The sequence below is a fragment of the Mya arenaria genome, chromosome 11, assembly GCF_026914265.1.
Source record: "Mya arenaria isolate MELC-2E11 chromosome 11, ASM2691426v1".
In the NCBI taxonomy this organism is placed as follows: domain Eukaryota; kingdom Metazoa; phylum Mollusca; class Bivalvia; order Myida; family Myidae; genus Mya; species Mya arenaria.
This window is the reverse complement of record NC_069132.1, coordinates 30586174-30609248: the sequence shown is the minus strand read 5'-3', so window position 1 is coordinate 30609248 and position 23075 is coordinate 30586174. Positions and strand designations below refer to the sequence as shown.

Here is a 23075-nt window from a genome sequence, read left to right as displayed (position 1 = left end):
TCCGCACTCAGGGAAGTTTATGTGGTGGTAGTTGATCTAACTTCCTTTTAATAACTTTAAGGGTTGAAACAATTTACGAAAGCTTGATACTCAATAAAAGGAAGAAAATACAATACTCTAAACTTTGATTTAGTCATCATATTCTCGTTTGGATCACACAGTTTATTGCATATCTGTAGGTAAGTGAATAGTTTGTTTATACTGTTTTAGTTTTCCTTTGCAATTAGACAAATATAACACTTTTTACGTTTTGTATTTGTAAAGTAATCGTGCTAGGTATTTTTAATACATGTACTGTTAAAGGCACAGTATGATCTTTTAAATGTAAAACCTTTCAGAAAAATATAAACTGTAGCTCAGACATGAAATAAATTTCATAAAACTAATGGTGAAAAAGAAATATAAAATAAAATATCGGAAAAATCTGCCGGTGTTACATTGAATTTTGGTCCAATTGAAAATTGACCCCAATGGTCACTTTTCAGTTTGCAACGTTGAAAATTGACCCTGACAACAATGTCTGGAAAGACCCATCGACTTTCGCAATCTAACTGGCTAGCTTCTTTACACGCAATGCCGAGACCGAGCTCCGACCTGACCTGACCAGCCCAATTGCGTTCATATCCCGATAAAGTAAACAATCCCGCAATTCATTTCTTAACTGAAGGTCAGTTTTCAACGTAACAAATTATAAATTCCTCACTATTGAAATATGACCCATATAGTCAATATTCAACGGGGTAAATAATAATTTTACACTGGGCGCTGGATTCCAACCAGGGGACTGTGCGTCTGCAGTTGTTAACCATATACATTCTGAGAAGGTTTCATGTAATATATACACACACCTTAAACTGTAGAAGATATTTCAACATTGAAGCAAAAGTAGTTAACCTCTCACTGTTTTTGGTTATAGTTTGGGTTGAGATAAAATTGCATTATAACAAAGGTATTATGTTGTCGACAGCTTTGACTATCAGCTAGTACAGTAATGAGAAGCTGTCTTGTACCAGATATGTATTTCTTTATTCATAAAATATAAAAAATAATACTAAACTTTTGTAAACATTGAATATTAAAAAAGTTCCTTTAAAACAGATAATGCTAAAAAGGTCATTTTATACATATTTTGAAAAGTATGAACCAAAGAAATAAACACAAAACACATACACGGAGATGGTATTATTATCAGCCATATTTCTGTTTCAGTATATGATATATAACCCGCCTAAAGATGCCTGTGGTTCTTCTGTTAATATTCATGCTTGGCATCAAGCCAACAGTTGCCAGAGAAGGGACTCGATCGTTTGGAGTCCACACAAAACCTAATGATCTACAAGCCGTTACGAATTCAGAATTAAGCAAAACAGGACACGACAGGATTAACGATCGTGACGCTGCTGATTTAACAGAAGGAAATGAGGCGAATGAAAGTTTTAAATCGTGTTTTATGAGTGTAGCCAACTACAGTGCATGGTTCTTTAAAGGTCATCTGGAAATAAATGAACCTAGCTTTGTCCAGTTCAAAGTTGCTTTTTCATTTGAAAACATGAGTTCCCCAGTGCAACCAGAGTACATGGAAAACGCAATAGAACCATATAAATGGGTGTGGACATTCAAATCGCCGAAAAACTCGTTTCCGTATTTAAAATATCGAAGCGATTTTGATATTTTGTCATTTGGTCTGCTAGACGCAAAGACGACAAGGACAAATTTAATTCTATATGTGAATGTTTCGGATTCGGCATGTCTGTTAAAGTTATGGGACCAAACAACGCTCGACAGTTTTGGCAAAGCTTTGCTCGACTTGACAGTGGATTATTTGTCTAAACTGAACAAGTTCTACGCATTTTCATACTTTTGCTACCTCTCGGAGATTCCTGGTATAAGAGAAACACTCGGGTACCGTTTGTCTATATATATGGGTTATCCATTTGAGTTTGAACGATACAAGTGTTGTAACACCTTTCTGAAAACCAAGCTAATGATGAAATGCTCAAATCCTCCGATCAAGAGACTGAAAGAAGCCAGCCAAGCACCATTTGCCCTCGGACTGCTTGCTTTTGCTTACTTTCCAATTCTTCTGTTTTTGATTGGAGGAAAACTTTTGGCGATAAATAGAAAATATGGCCGTCAAAATATTCCTCTACAAGATGTCTCCACTTCCAGCTACGTCGATATTGACGAGTCATACGATAACTATGTTTACCTGAACGACGAATATCCTATCAGTTTGTTTGCAATTATTTGCGGTTTATTTGGTCTGGCTCAGAAGTTTCCTCTGGCCGTTTCACGCCTTCGTAGAGCCTTGTTTATATTATTAACACCATCAGTTATCTTTATTTGGATATATATTTATTATATATTGTCTTATGAACATACGATGGTACTTTTAAACAGAAACTGTCCAATGTCGTACCTTTCAATGATCGGGGGATTCGAGAAAAGCTTTAAGAACTTTGTGCCTCAATTCGGGGGACCTTATTGCTTATTTGCCGGATATTATATCGCAAGTGTGTTTTTTCTTTTACTTCCTACATCTCCAGATAAAATCATTCAAGCTGGTACATACAGATACACGACTTTCGGTGAAATTTCTCCACTGTTTTTGAATATAGAAACGATAGAACAGCTTAGTCCATACACTGTGAGACATACCGTCGGATACAGCCGCGTTTCACTTCTTAGTTTATCGATGTTCTACATGGTTGCCAACCCCAAATTTTGGTCCTACGCCTTTCATATACAAATTAGACGAGTACGAGGCAGTGCTGGCCAGCACGGAGCAATGTCCATATTAAAAGTATTTTTCTTGCCCCTGTATATAGTGGTTTGTATTGTCGAACTTGTATTATGCATTATCTATTACGGATTTTCTATTGTAAATGTTATTGGCATGATTTTCATTGGATATACTGTCAATCTTTTGAATTTTCTGTTCAACGCTCCAACAAGGCGAATGGAAAACTCATTTGCTTTTTTACTATCAGATAACATTATTCTAAAAGTCTTCTGCTGCTTCTTTGCTGCTGTTGCGTTTCTTTACTATGCTATTAGCTTCTTTTCAATGTTTCTTACGACATTGATGTTATTGTCCAAGATAATTCTCTTCAGCTTCCTAGCTGTAATCACATTTCCTTCAACTTCTTTCGGTTATATATTCTTTGGTGTTGTGTTTCTATATTATATCGTCAAAATGTGCCAGAAGTTTTCCGATGGCTACTTTGAACTGTTAGCTGATGCAGTGGAAGCTAGTCTGCAGCTGGAATCTGAAGTGCAGAGGACAACAGTGATTGATGGCACAGTTATTATTGGTATTGAAAATCTAGTTGAAATTTCGAAATTTCAAGTAGGTGACAGGACGATTAATCTGTCCACCGATCAGCGAAGGGCCATAAGGGAAGGATCACACTTAAATCGAAGAAAACTCCATACCAAAGACCACTCACTTGGAATTCCGAGAGACTTGTTCAATCTTCTGGTTAGAACATACAGACCCGTATATAAAGAAGTCACGAAGGCGTTCTTAAAGATACTGTTCATATTAGTGTTGATAGAAATTACGTTACACATAGTTGTCGAGGACAACAAAGGACAAAGCGAGGAACTCTCTGAAGTTATGCATGTTGTGTTTATCGTGGCGATTGGAGCATTGCCTAGAATTCTTGAAGTTTCACTTGACAATGTGTTTGAATCAATTAAGAAGGACAAAGAAATCAGGAAAATTAAATCCACAATAATAGAATATTGGGAAAACAACGTACCTGTACTTCACATAGACTAGAGAACAAATAATTAAATTTAAAAAGGAAACACCAGAATAAAGTAACAAGAGTGTGCACATAAAACTGGTTTAAATATCTATACTAATGTTCACGTGACTTCGAAAACTAGCTGATTTATTACTTTTAGTTCCATGCCTGCAGGGTATGTTACTGAGATGAGGTTTTCAACGCATTCCTTCAGTTTGTGTATTTTATTTTACTACTGATATGTTAATTCTTATTACAATAAATACATGTAAAATAGCTATTCATGATATATAAAACATGTTCTTAACATCAATATTGTATTATGGTGGTATGTTTATATTTTTTAACCACATGGTCACATCATAGTTCGTTTAAACCGTAAGCTGCGACCTTTTTCACTATTCTACTTTAACAATAGCTAAATAATTAGAGTGCGTTAATTTGCATGATTATCGTTCAAGAGTTACTTACCCCTTTAACACTTCTGGACACAGTTAATCACTAAGGGTTAAGAATGTAACATATTAACAATAACTGCTTGAGGTTTAGATTTTTATTTCTGAAATTATGTTCTTTGAACCCTATTTGTTCTTAATTTTATCTTAAAACATTTTAAAGTAAATATAATGCAAACCCCTGTTCCCAGATAAATCTATTGTTTCTGGATAGGACTTGAGACTGCAATGAACAGATCAACTAAAGTCTGTAGCCTTAAACCATTTGAGGAACTAACTGTGTTACTGATCTTCACGAGCAGATATTTGTTGTAATATCATTCTATTTAAGTTTTATAAAACCTTTTTTTAAATGATTGTACACAGTCACAGGTTAACAAGTCATAACCATAAGTATTGGCGATAGTTAGTCCGACGCTATAAGGTCACAGTTATTCTGCCCTTCGTTAGCTACGATCATAGCCCATACAATAAATTGTCATATGTAGCATTCAATTCTTTATACGCAGCTGTGTTTAGTACAGAGTGTACAATTACATGTACACTCATCTATGTCGCATTCATCTCAATGAACTGAGCTGTACGCTATGTTTTGTAATTACGTTAATGGAATTACTTGCTCCTCAAGATATCATGATACACTGGGAATGGTGGCATTGCAAAGTGTTGTGATGCAGAAAAAACAAACGATTTTCAACATTTTGCTAAAGTAAATCACCAGATTTTCCTTTTACAACATGATAAATTAACAATAACTTCCTGCATATTTTACTGAAACGTTTACTGTGCATTGTTTTTTTTATAATTGAAGAGGAAATAAAGTAAAAAGATTCTCAACGATTCTTAACAATGAAGAACAATACCATTGATTTATTTATGTATTGCTACTGAACAAGTTCATCTAAGTGGGAGACGTGAATAATAAACCACAGTCAGTAAAAAGGACATGTATTCAATGTCAAAACAAAATAATAAATACGAGTTTGACATCCTCGTAACATATTATTCACGACTTGCACATTGGGCGTCCAAATAACCGCCCAATAATGAATAACCGTGTAACAATAAAACCAAAATATACTAGAACAAATGCCTAAACATGTATATGTTCAAAGAAATGACGTATAAAACAATACACAAACAATTTAGAAAAGAGTTGATTGCACTACAAATATACAACATAAAGAAATGCATAAAAATAATATATACATAGATTATTTGAATATGTATGGAGGTGTATTGGGAGGTGGAGGAAAATTATGCAAAATAGTTTGCTCAAAATATGCAAGCACGTATCTCAGAAGATTTTTTTAGAATGGCTGACACGGGAGGCTAGCGATAGGCTGACACCCACCACGTGACCACTGGTCACGGCTTGGAACGCTGATAAGCCAAGCACACATCACGTGACCACTGGTCACGGCGTGGAACGCTGATAAGCCACGCTTTAGATGTAACCGGTTAAACCCGCACATTTAGCAAGGGGTGATTCAGTTCAACCCGCAGATCCATAAAACATTTTATGTCGGCATAAAATTATATTTCCTGTATGACTAAATCAACGAAGCTCGTAACTATTATTCAATGAAAGCGCTTAAAGTTTTGAATGGCTTTCGGCCTTCAACCTGTGAGTCATGTAATTGTAAAGCATAATTATTAACATAAACATCTAAAGATACTATATGCTCGCTCTCAATTTCCTTTAGTGTTTAATGTTTATTCTCAATAAGATCATGAAGTATAGGTCATTTGAAATGTGGAATACGCCAAATAATTACTCATAAAGTAAGTCTCAATATCATATAAACAATGCAATGCCACGGATAAAGCATAAAGGAATTTTTAGTAAAACCTATTCTGCACTTCAAACTTGACTAAGGCAATACCAAATACCTCTGGATCGAATCACCCGCATACTATATCTTCCCTATATGTTTGATGTACATGTATCTTAATAATGCCTTCAACATATGTCACTCGTGGACAAAATGAACAGATTTATATCAATTGTATTTTAAATATGCATATGCATTATGCTACATGCTCAAGATATTGGACTGAAATTACTGAGACAAACTAAGAAATATTTACATTATTTCCGTTTCGTTCGGCATTACATGACTTTGACACACATTGTAACAGGTCGGTAGCCTGTCAACGTTTTACGCGAGTTGATGTGAATGGTAAAAGTGTAAAATATTAATTTACTAATGGCTGAAAGGTTGTTAGTATGCACGTACACCAGAAAATGGTTTTATGCGACACACAAGTAAAAATAACAATCTCAATAAAAATGTCAAGTAAACATGTAATAGCCAATTTAGGCAATTCAAAGCATAAAAATATAGATATAAATGAATGAATGAACTACAATCACCTACAAAACTAATTGTAGGATAAAATGAAGTATTATAATTTCATTTCAAACATTATGAATTGATATTTACGCCTAATAAGCATTTACTTGCGTCATAATTCGTTCCATATGTTTTTGGGTTTTTTTAACGACTTCTCAGAATTTAGTTCCAGGGAAAAAACCTGTCCGAATGCGAATACCAATATTATATTCCTAACTACAATGCACATGTAGATATTATCAGTTCTCGGTCGAAACAGAATCTAAACACAAGTATATAATAATACATAGGGGATAATGTTGTGCCCGGATTTTGGGACACAAAAGACATTAATTTAAAGTTAAACTTGTTCTTGTTATTAACATAAATACATTATAAATGTAACCTATACTATTTAAAGTTATCTTATTTAACACTTACCCGATTTTATTCAGAACATGATGATATTCAGAGGGGTAAAAGTATCATGAACTGACTCTGTATTTACATTTGCCAAAAGTGCATTTCAGATAAACTTTACCCCACCCGGTAATTGTAAGCATTTAGTGAACGTTTTCAACAGATGCATGCTTTTAAATTTAAATCGTTCAATAATAGCTTTCCTCGATATGTTGGTGTTAAGATGCATTTGTTTTCCTCACCGCTGGTGCGACGTTATATCCATATTTCTTGCATTATTTATCGTAAAGTTTCTGTACTCGCACAATGTCAGCCATTTTGTTTTTCTGCGCAACTTCCGCTCGTTTAAGGTCAAGTGAAGTCATGTATAAGGTGACTCATCTTTTTGATTTGTTTATGTTTACATTCCAAAACTTAAGGCTATGTCCGGAGCCTTTCTTTGTATCAGTTACATATTTTTCCAAGATGGCTGCCATTGATTCACATAAACGTTCTATTTTGTGGCAGTCACATGACTGCCATTCAAATCGTTGTCACTGCCATAATTTTTCTTGGCACTGCCAACGTTTTGGGTGGCATTGCCGTCATTCTTATTGGTAGTAGCGTTTTGTCAACTGTGCGAGTATAAAAGCGCCACGATTTTCGTTGGCAGGGAGTCTGAGTGAAGCATTTGTTCAGTGCAGAACCACGTTACGTTTGCTAAAGTAATAAATCTGAGTTTCAACTGAAATAATTACAATAGTTACATTAAAGAACTACTTGATAAAATAATCACTCAGCAAACGTATAACTTATGTGACTTTGTATGAATTGATCATTTATAAGTAGTTTTACTAACGTTCATTGACAAAGTCCTACTAGTGCAGTATACATATTGAAGATATAACGCACAGACAACTTTTATAAGCAAGTAGGGTGACTTTTGTGAGTTATCTCGCTTAGATTGCATTACCAGAACAATATTGAAATTGCGTTGAACTACAGAAATAACACCGCTAGATTAATAAATAATATAACAAATAAATTATATTATATAATACGGGTTTTTCGGAACGTGCGCACCAGCGAAAACTAGTAACTTTTAATGAATATTATGATATAGATACATAATATTTCTGTATAAACATGTGTACCCAGTTCGAGTGATGTTTCACCTTTATTAATGCAATAAAACTGTTAAAACTTATAAACAGTTTTCAATACGTGGTTGACAATTGGTACGAACTACAGAATGTCTGCGTAATATCAGAGTTGAGTTGGTTACTTGAGAGCCATGCTGAGCTTGTTCACACGGCCTACAATAAGTTGAAGCGAAGTTGTGAAATAAATTTGCGTCAAGTACATTCACTAACGTGAAACTAGGGCGAGCCCCCTACAATATTATGGTAGGTCGCTTTTCTGGTGACCTGTATCACGTCGAGTTCGGTGCGTAAACACGTATCAGTCGAGACCGCAGTAAAATGTGATGGATTTAAGTCTTGGTAACATATTCATTCCAATCTTGTTAACCGACAATCAGGGTAAATGTTATCCGTAACCTGTTACATCGCTGCATCATTTACTTGTCACAAGTCAACAATAAGATGTGTGTTTAACCTGCACTTGATATACCGACATAAATGTTGACATCACTTCCCTTCACTACGATCAATCTCTCAATTACTTGCGGTTTGGTAAATGAAATACACGAAAAAAGCTTTCCGCGTCCAACTGACTTTGGAAATCATGGCGGTTATTATATAACTAACAACGGTAAGTAATCTTCAGCTTGACGAAATCCTTCCTATGCATGCTAATGCATGCCAATTGTATTTATTTGTGGACGTTAAACAATAACATAACAAGTATAAACAAGATTGCAACAGTGCGAATGTCATCGCTTGTCTTAATTTCTCTGTCGAACAAGAGACGGATTCCTCCACAATTATAAGGGATGTGCCCAACTTTTGTTACGCAAGATTCAGCACCGAAAGTCCACATTAAGGGCTCGCAGTTTAAGAACGCAGCTACGCAAAAATAAATAACACTGAAAATACTCGGTAAGAACGATACTTTATATATATATATCGCAAAAAGGGGATTTGTTTTAAATCCAGTTTAACATTTAAATTACTCACGAGAATGTTACATTTCAGACAAAGACAAAGAAATTTTATTTCATTTTAAAAACTTGAATATCAGAACAAAGTCGACCCGCAATAAATAAGAATTCAACGTCTCCAATGACTTTGACCATGATATTTTGATCCCAATCACAATAGGGGTCAATCACTGACCATGACAACGACGATGCTTGATCAACATATTCCACGAGTCAGCCATGTTTCGCAGATTATTAAAATACAGATTTTTGCTGCTATGACTCTTTATAAAGAATGGTTACCTGTTGCTCTCCAGTAAAATGGCTAGATTTTCAGGAGCAAGTGTTTGTGAGGTCAACAGTCTCCTGGGCCTATAGCAAGAGCACCACATTAACCGTCCTCTGTATAAAAGCTCTAAACTATTTTAACCATACGCCATCAAATGTTGTTTTAAACAATATTCCTTGGACCGTATATGGCCATGCCCTGGGGCTTTTACTATATAAACTTGTACACCTAAAGGATTTTTTATCATTATGTTCGCTCATTATTTTTTTTATTTTTATTTTCAAATTTTGCTGAATGCTAGTTCTACTGTATAAAATGAATTATAAAAGGAGACTTGATGACTTCAACAAACTAGCAAGTTCCTTTGAATTGGTATTTATATGAAAAACTACATAATTATTTCTCATAATATGCAGACTACATATAACAAGAAAAATGATAAACGCATATATGCATGTCAAGATTAATAAAAAAAGCTCGAATGAATATGTGAAGTAAAAAAGCAGGATACGTATAAAGAATTGTAGGATACATTACTATTTATAGAACTATTATTTTATCCTAACAGCACTTGAATTACTCCAATAAATCAATGCGTTAAAGTAACACAGGTTGCTGACACATTCAAACCAGCTGGAGCTCTACACCTCGTCCCCGGTGTATCTTCCTGTTTCAATGCTGACAATAACACAGGTTTGGTTCTGGTAAATCAGCACCAAGATCAGGCGGTTCTGGTGTAGGTGTAGGTGAAGGTTGAGCCGGATTAATCTCCGGCAACCAGAGATCAATTGGCAAAGCTCGCCCCTACAATAAAGGCAAAGAATATTTGCAAACCCAGTTTAGCTCTTTCATGATCAAAAATGAAATAAAAAATCAATTGATATTAAGTTATATATTCGGTCGAGACTCGATGGCTCGTTATTTTAGGGACCGGCAAAAATACCCCTAGCCTCGAGAATATCGAGCCAAGCGGGATTGCTTACAGAATGTTATCTTTTTATTCTTTAAAAAAATATTTTTTACCTCGTTTGTTATTGGCTATCTCCGTAACATGACTTGTTCGATACTTAAAAAATATCGTTTGATTTTTTTATTTATTATAAAAATACATTTATGCGAAAACAACAAACAAGCTATTTTAAACAGTGGGTAACACAAACATAGTTTATAAGTTATATCTTAATGCATAGAAATTTATATGGATAACAAATAGAGACAGAACTTAAAGTGATGGCATGTTTATCCAAACTGTTAAACCATTTAAATTTGATAATAATTATAATACCAGTCAAGCAATTTTAATCGATTAGCACCTTGTGCTTATTGAAGCCAAGCAAACAAATCAAGGTGTGAGATTCTTAACTGGACCCGCGAAAATGACATCGACCCAAGCAAACAAAAGGAAGTGTGAAATTCTTACTTGCGACCGCGAAAATGACTTCGAGCGTGGAGAAATATCGACCCTCAAGATATCGAGCCATCCGATCGAATTTTATATGAACAAAGAGTAAAAAAAACACGATCATTTTAATGTGGATCGAGTCATGAGATATCGAGCCAACGAGTTTCGACTGTATAATATAAGTTAAATTCATTCAAAATTACACTCTTCTTGAAGATTTGCAGAAATGGAATAAGAAATTATGCATGTAAGACAATTTTTTGAAGAATATATTAAAACTAAACTCAAAACATGCTTTAAACTCTAAAATGGGGGTGTTTTTTGTGAATTGCAACGCTTAATTACTCTGTATTTAAGAAATACGGGCAGGCCCATATAGTTTTGCAGGATTTCTTAATGCTGTTTAAATTGTTATTGAATAAATAGTGCACGAAAGTACAAAACGTGTCCAAGTTACAATGTGCCTATCACACATGCTTATTTACGAAAAAATGATAATAATTTGGTATGAAACATGCTCAATTATTGAGTGCATAACAGTTTATATTTTAAACATGTATAGTTTACCATTTTGTTTATGTTTTTTTAATAAAATAATTGTAATGGATTTTATGTTTATTTCATGATACCACAAAGCTTTATCTGTAAAACAATTAAACTTTTCATTTACCTTTTAATGAGAACTTTTGTCAAACCTCACACCATGGAAACACATTACAGGGTGGCAAACGTTTAAAATAGAAGAGCTCGCTGTATTTACCATGGCTTCATGTTTCAGGGGAGCTCGGGGAGCCTAAAAAGAGTCATTAAAATATTGTAATAATAAAACTGCTAACAAACATAACTGCAATAATGAAAATTGAATAGGAAAATAAATAAATATATATATATTGAAAAAAAGTACAAATTGATGATTAAACATTCACAGGAAGATATGTAAAGTCAATACGACTTACATAATTGAGTCACGTTATCATACGTTGTTTGAACGACTTAAAATATATAACGATAGTCTATCGAAAAACAGCAACATATGCGTAGTAGAGGTCGTTAACTAATTATACATATACCTAAACATCATACTTGTACTAAGATAAGCAAGTTTTCATGCATTTCTCAACGATAGACGGTAAGCCGATAAGGAGCTAGTAACACGACGGAGGTTAAATCTGGGTTATTTCATGGAAATCATATACTTATTAGGGACAAGACTGAGAGTAAAGTCCGTATTAATAGTTAAGCTATTAATATTTGTTTCCTTTATGATATATGGTGTGATTCTTCTAGTAATTTTGAGTTCAACGGATATAACTAACATATTTTTTATCGTAAATTCAACATATTTTGGTTTTAGTTATGTTTGGTTATGGCTAGCGTCGTGTTTCGAAATGATCGTTGTTAGCTTACGGCGTAAATGACCCATGGTTGGATACAGGGATCATTTATTTTAAATGATTTAGTATGAATCTAACAAACGATGACAATATCCTATGGCGTAAAAGACTGTATTTATGCCATGAACAGCCTTTTATTAGCAGTTGCACGGCCTGTGTTGTTGATCGATTATCATTATTATTTCGGTTTTCGTTGAAAACCTAGTTAATAAGAATATACCTTTGGCGTTGGAGGTCGGTCAGACGCTGCAATGGGTGCAGGAGCGGCAACGCCCGCCCCGGCTCTCGATGCTTGACCCCAACTTGGTTCTGAAAGTATTTTACACACGGGCAACTTGGATATTGTAGTGCTTATTTACTACTTATTCGAACCAACCTTAGACCCTTATAACACATACCTTTACGCTATCTTGGAGTTTCTTTTCACTAACTCGACACCGTCGTAAGAGGGCTCCATCGAGCTCTTATTGCTCGATAAGTGCATTTTTAATATGACATTAGGGTAATACCGCTTAATAAATAAAAACATGACGAAAACGTTAGGAGGAAGATGGTAGTTCGGGATTCGAATATCCAACCTCCAACTAGAAGGTAGTTGGTAATTCCAATATTTAACTACCTGTTAGTTGCCAGTTGGGAATTCGAATGATCAACTTTATAGTTGTAAGATGTTGGAATTTAGCTATAATCTGATAGTTAGGGATTCAGATTTCGTCTTTTTATGGTTGAAAGGTGCATACGGAAGAGACCAGACGCCAAATGTAATTTTTTGCATGTACACAAATGTATTTTCTAGAGAAAAACTGTATATTTTTGTGTTGTTTTTTTCTCCATTCTCCAATTATATGCGATTAATTAACTACCAACCAGTTGGTAGTTGGTGTCAGATTTTGTCCTGCAGTATGTTTAAAAGGTACGCATATAAAGAATCAAACAGTTACTGTATTTTTATACACAAGTATCTTCGTAACAAACACTGTTTCAAATCACTTTTGTTCGTATCATTCGACCATTCCCAACGAATATCCAACAACCAACCATACTGTACGTCTGAACGGGACGAAATTAAACTGAACAATGACCAGATCGGATTAAGACGTAAGCGACTATGGGTGACTGTGCATAAAAGTAGTTCCCATTATTATAACATTTTAGGCTAAAATGTGGAAAACTATAGCAAAAATATATGGAATGGCATGCCTTTACATATACTTACCTTGAAAATCCTTAAAACGTTCAAATGGAATTATAAGCTTCATTGAATGTGTGAATGATGAAAGTTATTTTACATCTTCTTTAACATATGTATATGTTTAATTTATAGTCATGTCATTTGAGTGTCTGTCAGTGAACGTTTAAGTAGAAATGCATTTATTAACAGAATGTAAATGTATCTTTTTAGTTTTAACATTGACAAGTGACTTTTTTCAAGAATAATGTTTTGTTTTTCTTTTGTTTCTTTACTTTGAAGGCCATCTTAAAAATTAGAATATATGTTCTCATAATTATGTCTAAATGTGTAACCTTCTGTACATAAAGCTTTTATTATTATTATTATTATTATTATTATTATTATTATTATTATTATTATTATTAACCCACTGGAGAATGTAGAAAAAAACTCATTAATAAAACAGTGATTGTCACGAATATACATCTGTGTACATGCATAATAAATACTTTAAGGTGAAATTGTTTCTAAATTGTGCCGGTTTAATCATGAAACAAGAAAAAATCTGATTCCCAACTATCAACAAGTTGTTGGTTGGATATTCGCAAATAACCAACTGGCTATATTTGAGTAACCTACTGGCGAATGCACGAAAATAAGCGATTTAACCGTGTTTATCACGAAAATACCCGCACAAAAACAGTACTGAACGTAATGGTCAATTTCAACAGGCATAGCATTTTAAAAGTAGTTAAAAGGTGTCTTAGTATTCGCATCAATTAAACAAAATCTGAGGAAATGAAATTTTTCTTTTGAATGGTATATACATTGTATTTTGTAGCATCAGTCATGGCAGAGAAATTTCAGTTTATTTCGAAAATCAATCTCGCAAAATTCTGTTGTTTTTTTCTAAATTTGGCGATCTATGCAAAATAACTAAAATATTGACGAATTGTTGTCAATAATTGTCTTTGTCATTTTGTTCAAATTTCCCTTGCGTGTCTTTTTAAACTACAGCATACTAATTAGATGGGTTGATTTGAGTTTACGTTAGAACGTGCTTATTCGATAAATAGTGTATTTAACATTGTAAACAAAATCCTAAACAGTCTGCAAATCCATAAACATTTATATTTATATTAATTATTTCTTACTACCTTGATAACAGCATCTTTGAGTCAATAATACCTTCTTTTCTGTGACATATACTGTCATACATCGTCATGTTAGAAAGAACTTAAAACTTTCTGTAAATTGCATTTCGTCCGTTTTAATGTGGTTCAAAAATGATAATTTGAAATGTCTAAAACTTTTTCACTTACGACTAACGGTGCGTTTGAGATAGCGAAAAGACGCGACATAATTGTTACCTTAAGGTAGCACACCCCTAATGAAAACCTCAACTTGAAACTCTTCAATTTTAATGCTTTAGCCCATGTTGTTAAGCACTAGATTACAAATCTTTTGAGGGTTTCAAGGTTAAGGTTCGAATCCAGCCAGAAGTATAAATATTTTTTATATATATCTTCTTTGTTTTCAGTAGCTAACATTTTTTTACAAAATTTAATATAGTATTTTCATTAAAAAGAAACTATATACATTTTTACACATTGGTTGGGAAATATTTTGATTTTTTGGCATAATGTTTTCAAAAGATTAGAAATAATTATTAATAAAGAACAGGTCAAAGGTATTTCTAGAACTTGTTATTTTTGCTTTTAAACATCGATGCTCCATTTTTATGCGGTCAAAACAGTATGTTAAAATTAAAATATCATATGGCTATTTCAGTACAGTATCAATAATGTATTTTTTCTGAAAGCAAATATATTTCTTGTTACTCTGATACCAAATTATTACCAAAATGTTGAAAAATGAATTATATAAAAGATTGTTCTTGTCTCTCGGGCGATGTCGTTTTTATCGAATGTTCTGAAATGGGAGTAGGGTAATTCAAATTTAAATAAAATTGTTATTTGACGGTAAATTTCTTTTAAATTCTGTTTTTGAATCCAGGAAATAATACACATTAAGAAATTAACAAGCTGATCATACTTTGAAATGATGCCCATTAGGGGTGCGCTACCTTGACTAGGGAAACCTGTATTCACTTATTTACGACAGTTTTGAGTTAATTTTCCAAAAGCAGTAGAAATATTAACTCAACAGTATACTATTACAGTTTTTCTACATCGACTTGTTTATTGTCTCGGCCTCCCTTTCGCTATATTTCAGCGTCGATAAGCAATGTCATTAATGACCCTTAACTCACATTTGAACCACAATTTGTTTGTTTGTTTGTTGTTTCGCACCCTCTAATCAAACACATAACCAAGGAAACAAAAATATAAAACCTTAAGAAGGTATAGTCAATCTTTAATTAATGCTTATGTCAAAACAAATCATACTTTTGACGCAATGTGGTGTGTGTGCATAGTTCGAGCGATCTCTATGAAGATATATCACGTGACAGGCGTTTGGTGTGTATCCCTGGTTACACTTCAGAATGCACCTACGGTGTACATCTGTGTTACTTACTGTCCAGCTGCCATGGTCATCGAAGTCTGCATTTTTCAAAAGAAAAAGAAAGACCAGCAAATTTATTTATTCATTCAAATGGGCCACCTTGTTTAAACACGATAATACGAGTATTATGTCACCTAGGTAATTTATTATCTCAAAAACATGTGTATAGCGACACAAATGTACGATATTGTACAAAGGTGTCCTGCTCTATACCTTTCAGTTTGTCGGTGAAAATGTAGCGTATACTTCAGGGTTTTTTTAAGAATTTTTTTTTATATACGAATGGTAAGAGTAGCAGTATGCTATAGCGGGTTCACAGGACAGTTTATTTTTTAACCCATTTAAAATCGGATCCCCCAAAAGGATAAGCTATCTTGTGAACCCTCATATAGCATACTACTTATACTCACACCTAAATAATAGGCCGAGAATTTGTCGCGGTTTATTTTTATAAATATTTGACAAGTTCTTAGCATACGATTGGTTTTCAACACGAGTCATTCATTAAACCACTGTGCAATAAGCTCACATACTTGGATAAACGTTGTGATAAATGCCTAAGCAGGTTTATAGTTATTGAAAAACAGGAGAATGATAAACATGACTTACGGTGGCATATAACTGCCGTAAGATAACCTGATAGCGTTCGCGTATAGATAAGTTGTAACACGAATCTTATTACGTTAACCAGTTAGTGTGTTACTTATTAAGTGGAATTCGCAAACTATAAATGTTAGCGCCTGAATCTGGAATGCATTTATAGATAAGTGGTAACACGAATCTTAAAGATATTGAATTGAATTGAATTGAAGTGGAATTCGCAAACCACAACTAGATAACCTGTTAGTGTTGAACAGATAAAAAGTTAATAGGTGGCTGTTCTGGGCACAGATAGCTGGATAATTATCGCGAAAATTAAGTAGTTAACACGAAACAGTTCGCGAACGTAAACAGGTTATCTTACGGCAGTTATATGCCACCATTATTACTATGAAAGGAAAACTATAGGCTGAAATGTAAGCCACAGCGGGGTCGGCAATTTCGCAAAAGTTAATTTGATAAACCATTGCTACCTGCTTAAACGATATAAATATTATAGTTACAAATTTTAACATAGAAGATGTAGGACAATTTTTAACTCATTTAACCAAATTAGTCGCAGCATGTAGAAAAAAAAAACAACTATAAAATGTTCAAATATAAGCACAGCTTTAAACGTAATAAGCAGTTTAAATGGACGCACTGCTGTGTTAGCTTTAGTACCGGCCATACCAAATGTTGTAGCAGGTGCTATTCCCGAAGGAATTACTGTTTTTGCTAAATAAAACTCGCGGCGGCATGAATTAGGTAAGTATCTTAAATATGTTTTTCATTACAATTATATTTTATATGGTAAAGAGAATAAAATCCTACTTTTAACAGACGGTGACTCCCTTTGTTATAAAGTAAAAACGAAAGACGCATATGAAGATTTAAAGATTTACATGCTGATATTTTAACACCTTTTTGATAACAGTGATTACCCCAAAAATAGTAAACACTATTAAACACTATTAAACATTATTAAACAATATTCAATCAAATCCTGAAAGGGTTACCAAGATTAAACGCCATCTAGAAATCCTAGCCATTTTACTAGATCTTTTTTTTTTCTTTTTGTAATAATTTCTAGTAACCTTCTTTCAATCTAAAGACATATTTTTTGCATGGATTGTCTATTGTCCATAAAAAAGAAACCAACATGGAATCTCCATTTAAATATTTCAATTGATACGTAACTGGATCCGTCACAAACAGTGTATCTATAACAAATATTTCTTCTGTCGGTGTATAACCCTTTTCAAAGTGACGGCTGAATTAACTTAAATGAACTTGATCCACAATTTGTACTTAAATGGTTTAATTTCATTGTGCGAATCAGAACAAAGATTAAGGTCAACTTGCCCTCTGTTTAAGTTTACTTGCTGCTATTGGATAAATTTTAATACTTTACTGTCTTGTTTTAATGAAATGTTGAACCATATCCTGTAGAACATCTATGTACTTATTAATACTATGTGTATAATATGTCCACATTACTCTTTTAAAAGCTCGATTAAGGCGTTCAATAAAAACGGCCTTTCCTTCATTAAATATGTCATACATATTCATTTAATGTTTGGAAAGCTGTTGTTTAAATACACAAATATAAAATTCGTTCCTCTCATGTACCCCCCAAAACATCTGGTTTTCGAATCGACACCGTAACTACACTATCAAAGGCATCCATGACATATATGCACCTGTTTTACCTTTTAATGGCATTACCCACTCATACGTACTAAAACATCAATAATTATTCATACATAATTGTTATTTTGATTTAAATCAGAAAAGGCCTGCATGTCAACTAAATCCGCAGACCATATTGCATCAATGCCACTAGCCATAACACTATGTCATACTTCGTTTTCCCTTAGTGGGATATGGAGCAGCATTCGTTAAAATATATATTGTTGTGTGTTTTTTTCATCAATAGAAACAATACCTGAAGCAAATATTTGCCCTAAACTTGCCAAACCACTTTTTGCGCCGGTAGCTAAAGGAGCTATCCTTATAGAGCAAACTTTGTTACTATTGAAATACTGTTTTTGCTAACAGTCCTGCAAAAGCCCCCTAAAATTCACCATTCTTTGATTGTACTTGTATTTGTGTCTTTGATTTAATAAGTCCATCCATCTTTGATGTAATAAGTCCATCCCAGTTATATTTTCATTTTTTTTTATTTTATTTATTTGTGTGTCTGTTAACATATTACGTGGAAAGTTTCCGATCAACTGTTCATGTCTTAATCTAAGAGTATTTGGACTATATTGGTTATATGCTGTTGCTATTTATTTAAAAGAGTGTTTTTGTCCATTCGTTAAATGTATTGAATATATTCGTAGTTTGCAGGTCATTATTTAATATATCATTCTTTTAAACTATGACAAGTTCGTTTCCAACTGTATCAATGATAATTCACATAACATTATTGCAATTACCTTGTTATCTTCCACTGTATCGTAAAATGACTTGCTTTGGGTCGGGATGAATGGAAAAACTCTCATATTGCAGGTTAATGTAAATAAAACCAAACAAACTCTGAAACATTGATAAATTTAGTAATGTTCCTGAATTATTATCATTAGGTTAGTGGGCGTTATTAATTACATCCCTAAATATTATTGGCAAATCTATAATTGAATTCTCAAGTTCAAGATAAAAAGACACTATTTCCAATCTAAAGTCTATCTGACTGTAAATAAGAATTGGTTCTACTAGAATTAACTTTAAATGTATCTAGTGTGTGTGAGTTTCGCGTGTGATTTGTACTTGTATCTGTTCTTTGTAGATAAACGAAAACATGTGCTTTTAACACGCGCTGTTATGCTAAATGTTGATTCCATTGGTCTGCTGCTTTGTAATTCCTGCACCATTTCGTGTAGGTATGTCCACTGTCATGGTTTCATGTAATGTTCCATAACGTACGAAAGTTGTTATCATTAAATAGACTCTTGGAACCCAAGAGCCAGCTTAGCAACAACAACGCGACCAGCGTCGGCAACTGCAGCTATGTAAATGAGTGTATCATCAGCATATGCAAGTTGTAAACTGATTTGGATTTAACTTGGTGGTAGCAGGTTTGTTTCTATTCCTTCAACAAATAAAAATTGTTAAGTGGTGTAATTGCATGAACAGTAAAGTTGTCCTCAAAGATTATTTACGCGCTTTAAATCCTTTGTTGTGACCGTCATCACTGGTTTCCTCATCATTCATATTTAAATGAAAATATTCACTCGCATTACTTGTTTTTACTTAGCTCTAAGACATTTCTAGCAAGCTTTTTTATATTCGTTGTTCTAAATAATCCATTTCCGTTTTGTTGTCTTTACAATTTTGATGCAATTTTGGATCCAATATTCGTTAAACATCATTCGTCTGGGGGCCAGCTAAGTGAACTAATGGGTAAACCAGCGGTTAAACCAACGGGTAAACATCTATCATAATACTCATATGTTCCACTACGAATATTATATTTACTTTTCTTTTAATCTTAAGGCAAACCTTTAATATACTGCATTTAAGATAACCTTTTTACCAAATGATTTTATATTTTATTCATTTTACAAAATTTAATTATTGCAGGGCGATAATGAGGATTTTAACTATGAATTTTTATCTGATTATTATAGAAATAATAATAGTAATTTTCCCACCTTGACCGTTTCGATAGATCCATAAGTGGAGAAGAAATATTTAAGGCGATTGGTGAACATGGAAATAACAAGGCATGTTCGATTGATAATATTTTGTATGAGTAAATTAAAGCCAGTCTCCCGATTTTTATTCAGCCCTTACGTTATTGTTCATTACCGTTCTTGACAGGGAAATATTTCCCAAGTCCTGTCCTAACGAGGCCATTATTCCCGTAGATAAAAAAGGAGATAAAAAAAGATATTTTAAACGGGATGCTTAAAAAATGGACTAGGGGGTAAGATGTTCTCACTGATGCTGAATTTGGCTTTTAAAATAACTTCCGTTGATCCGATTTTTATTTTACACTCGCTGATTCAAGGGCAGTTGAATTCTAGGCAGAAGTTATACTGTTTTGTTGACTTTAAAAACACATATGACTGCATTGGAGCAGGATGTGGTATAAATTAATAAAATCAGGTAACGATTGTAAGTTGCTGGCTCTGTTACGTTCAATGTACGAAGAAGTGAATCTTTGTGTTAAACATGTAGGTACATTGTCTGATTTCTTTGGTAGTAATGTCGGATTAATTCAAGGAAATTATATACCAAGATATTATTCATAACATTCTAGTATGGCTAACTTAAAGTTTATTTCTTTGCTGCAAACTGATAACAAATCACTATTTGTTACATTAGCAATAGTTTGTTTAAACGCCTTTGAAATAAGAAAGACTAATGTCTAATGGTCTTATTTATGACCTGTCACCCAAAACAAAACGAGCCATATGTGTCTTTGTATTACTTTTACATGTTTTTGTTGTTGTTGTTGTTGTTGTTTTCTGATGTAGATTTTCACAAATGATTTACCTGTAATCTATATATATAAGGCTCCTTTATAACTGCAATATTGCTTCTATTTTCATGTTTCATTCTATTGCTTTTCGCAATTTACAAAATTCATATGTTAAATGATTTTAAATTCTCACTTTCATATCAACGATAATACACGCTGATATGTGTGTAACTAGGTTGACGTTTTTGTGTGATTTTTTTCTCTTTTCGTTTTAGAGAAACTTCTAAAAAGACTGTGTATAATACAAAAATAATTAAAAAAACGCGTTATAATATAATCATGTATGTATTGATTGGTTGTGTGCGTATATTCTGTATTTGTATTTTACGTTTGTGTTATGTGACGATGAGCTGTTTATTAGACAAAAGAAAGTTTTCTGTTCTGTTCAAACACATTACTATACCTCTAAAGTTAAACAACGATTGAGCAATTATATAAAGCGTGTTTATCAATTCGTCTAAAAATATAAATCAACTTCTTCATTCAGAAAACATTTCGTTAATATCATCATGCGCAGACTAATGAAAAGGTTGGCGTTAACAGCGTTAACAACCTCATCAAATTTAACAATGGAACAGTACTTCGTTTTGTAGTTGCTTATTTAAATTGGAATTGAATCCGCATTGTATGTTTACCACAGTATATTTAAACACGTTTGTATACCTCTCGCTTAAAGACTACTGCTCAAATCTTTTTATTGGAGTAAATTTAATTGAAACCATTCAATCAATACGTGTAGTCTATTTTTACCTGCGTATAATTTCCATTAAATATAATTTAAATTAATTCAGTACACTGGTAAATTTATGTTTATCACAAGGCAGTTTTTCCTTGACCGTTTTGTAAGTTTTACTAATAGTATCATCACGTTTAGGACAACATTATTACCTGGACAATCTTTAATATACGGGATCCCATTCACAATCGAATCCGTCCCTTCAAATCCAAGCAGAAGCAGTAAAACTACGTACAGAATTTTGAATTCCATATTTAATGAAAAATCTGTCCAGCAAAAATATGTCCTTGCTGCTTGCCACCCGTGTTGACGATGACACAGTATACTGTTTTGCTATTCTTATTTTCCGAAATTGATATTTTCGTTTTGTCTAATTAGATTGACCAAATCGGAACACCTCGGCCATAATCCAACATAATCGGAACACCTCGGCCATTACCCAATAGAAATGACCTCGGAAATAATACGGTTTTACTGAAAGAAATAGCCCATCATCGCGGACCAGTGAGATGTTCAAACAACAAAGCGATATGTTACACCAAATATAGAATGCTGGGCTAAATATTGCCACCTTTTATGTGTAAGCGTTATTTCACCACAGCCGTGTAAAACTGTTGACTGTAACCTAAAAGTTGTTTCCACTTATATTTTAATTGCCAAACGTTAAACCTGTATGCATTCCTACTCGATTTTTTTAAGGTTATTTATAAAATATCGTTGCTATTTTATATAAAAGAATCATATTAAGGACTGAAATACTGGTAAAAGTGTTTTATGATCTATGTAAATCACTATTTTGTTTGTGTTACTTTTAACAAGACTTTAGCATATTAAAGCTGCACTCTCACAGATATGCCAATTTTACAACTTTTTTTTGTCTTGGAAAGAGCAAACTTTTGCGTAAATATCTGCAAACCAGTGATATAAGATTGTTGACAAAAAATCAGATCGTAGATTTTCATATTTCCGTTTAAAAATTAATGTTTAATGGCTTAAATCGTTACTAACGGTGTAGGAAAAATGCATAAAACATCAATTTTTGAACTTAAATATAAAAATCTGCGATCTTATTTTTGTCAGCAGTCTTATATAACTGGTTTCCATGGATTTTTGCAAAAATTAGCTCGTTCCAAGACAAAAAATAAAAAGTTGTCAAAACCTCCAATCTGTGAGAGTGCAGCTTTAAAGTCGGTCTTAAAAAAGGCAAAATTAAAATGCATAGTGAATATCGCAAGCCAGATTCATCTTAGGAAGTCATTTTATAAGAATATTTTTTACCAAAAAGAATGCTGATTGCGACCAATCAAAGTGCTTGGTTTCAAACAAACGACGCTCAGTTTAAAGACGATTTTTTGGAATAGGGCACTTGTATTGTCACATAACCATCTTAGTAAATGAAATTGCTGATAAAATTGCAAAACAAGCGCCAAGACAAGGTTCACG

At 33.3% G+C, this 23075-nt stretch overlaps 2 protein-coding genes across 3 annotated transcripts; one reads left to right on the top strand and one right to left on the bottom strand.

Annotated features, from left to right (window-relative positions):
• The first annotated feature begins 103 nt into the window (after positions 1 to 103).
• Positions 104 to 5176, top strand: LOC128207450 (uncharacterized). The gene is made up of 2 exons (XM_052910375.1): positions 104 to 179; positions 1210 to 5176. Exon 2 carries the CDS (start codon positions 1235 to 1237, stop codon positions 3782 to 3784), a length of 2550 nt encoding a protein of 849 aa, XP_052766335.1. The 5' UTR covers positions 104 to 179; positions 1210 to 1234; the 3' UTR covers positions 3785 to 5176.
• A 3909-nt stretch (positions 5177 to 9085) lies between these two features.
• Positions 9086 to 22058, bottom strand: LOC128209961 (uncharacterized). 2 transcript variants are annotated; one of them, XR_008257088.1, is made up of 5 exons: positions 21785 to 22058; positions 15708 to 15863; positions 12349 to 12437; positions 11405 to 11527; positions 9086 to 10136 (listed from the first exon to the last, which is right to left on the bottom strand). XR_008257088.1 is itself a non-coding variant. In XM_052914239.1 (5 exons), exons 1-5 carry the CDS (start codon positions 21882 to 21884, stop codon positions 10005 to 10007), a joined length of 510 nt encoding a protein of 169 aa, XP_052770199.1. In that variant the 5' UTR covers positions 21885 to 22058; the 3' UTR covers positions 9086 to 10004. The 2 variants fall into 2 exon arrangements, 1 of the variants encoding a protein (XP_052770199.1); XM_052914239.1 differs by having other exon boundaries at positions 11495 to 11527.
• Between the last annotated feature and the right edge of the window lie 1017 nt (positions 22059 to 23075).

Coding starts and splice junctions, on each gene's coding strand:
- LOC128207450 (XM_052910375.1), top strand. CDS start 1,235: ATGCCTGTGGTTCTTCTGTTAATATTCATGCTTGGCATCAAGCCAACA.
- LOC128209961 (XM_052914239.1), bottom strand. CDS start 21,884: ATGGAATTCAAAATTCTGTACGTAGTTTTACTGCTTCTGCTTGGATTT. Junction 15,864..21,784: donor GTATATTAAAGATTGTCCAG/GTAATAATGTTG, acceptor TGAAAAATGCAG/ACTTCGATGACCATGGCAGC. Junction 11,528..12,348: donor ACCGACCTCCAACGCCAAAG/GTATATTCTTAT, acceptor GACTCTTTTTAG/GCTCCCCGAGCTCCCCTGAA.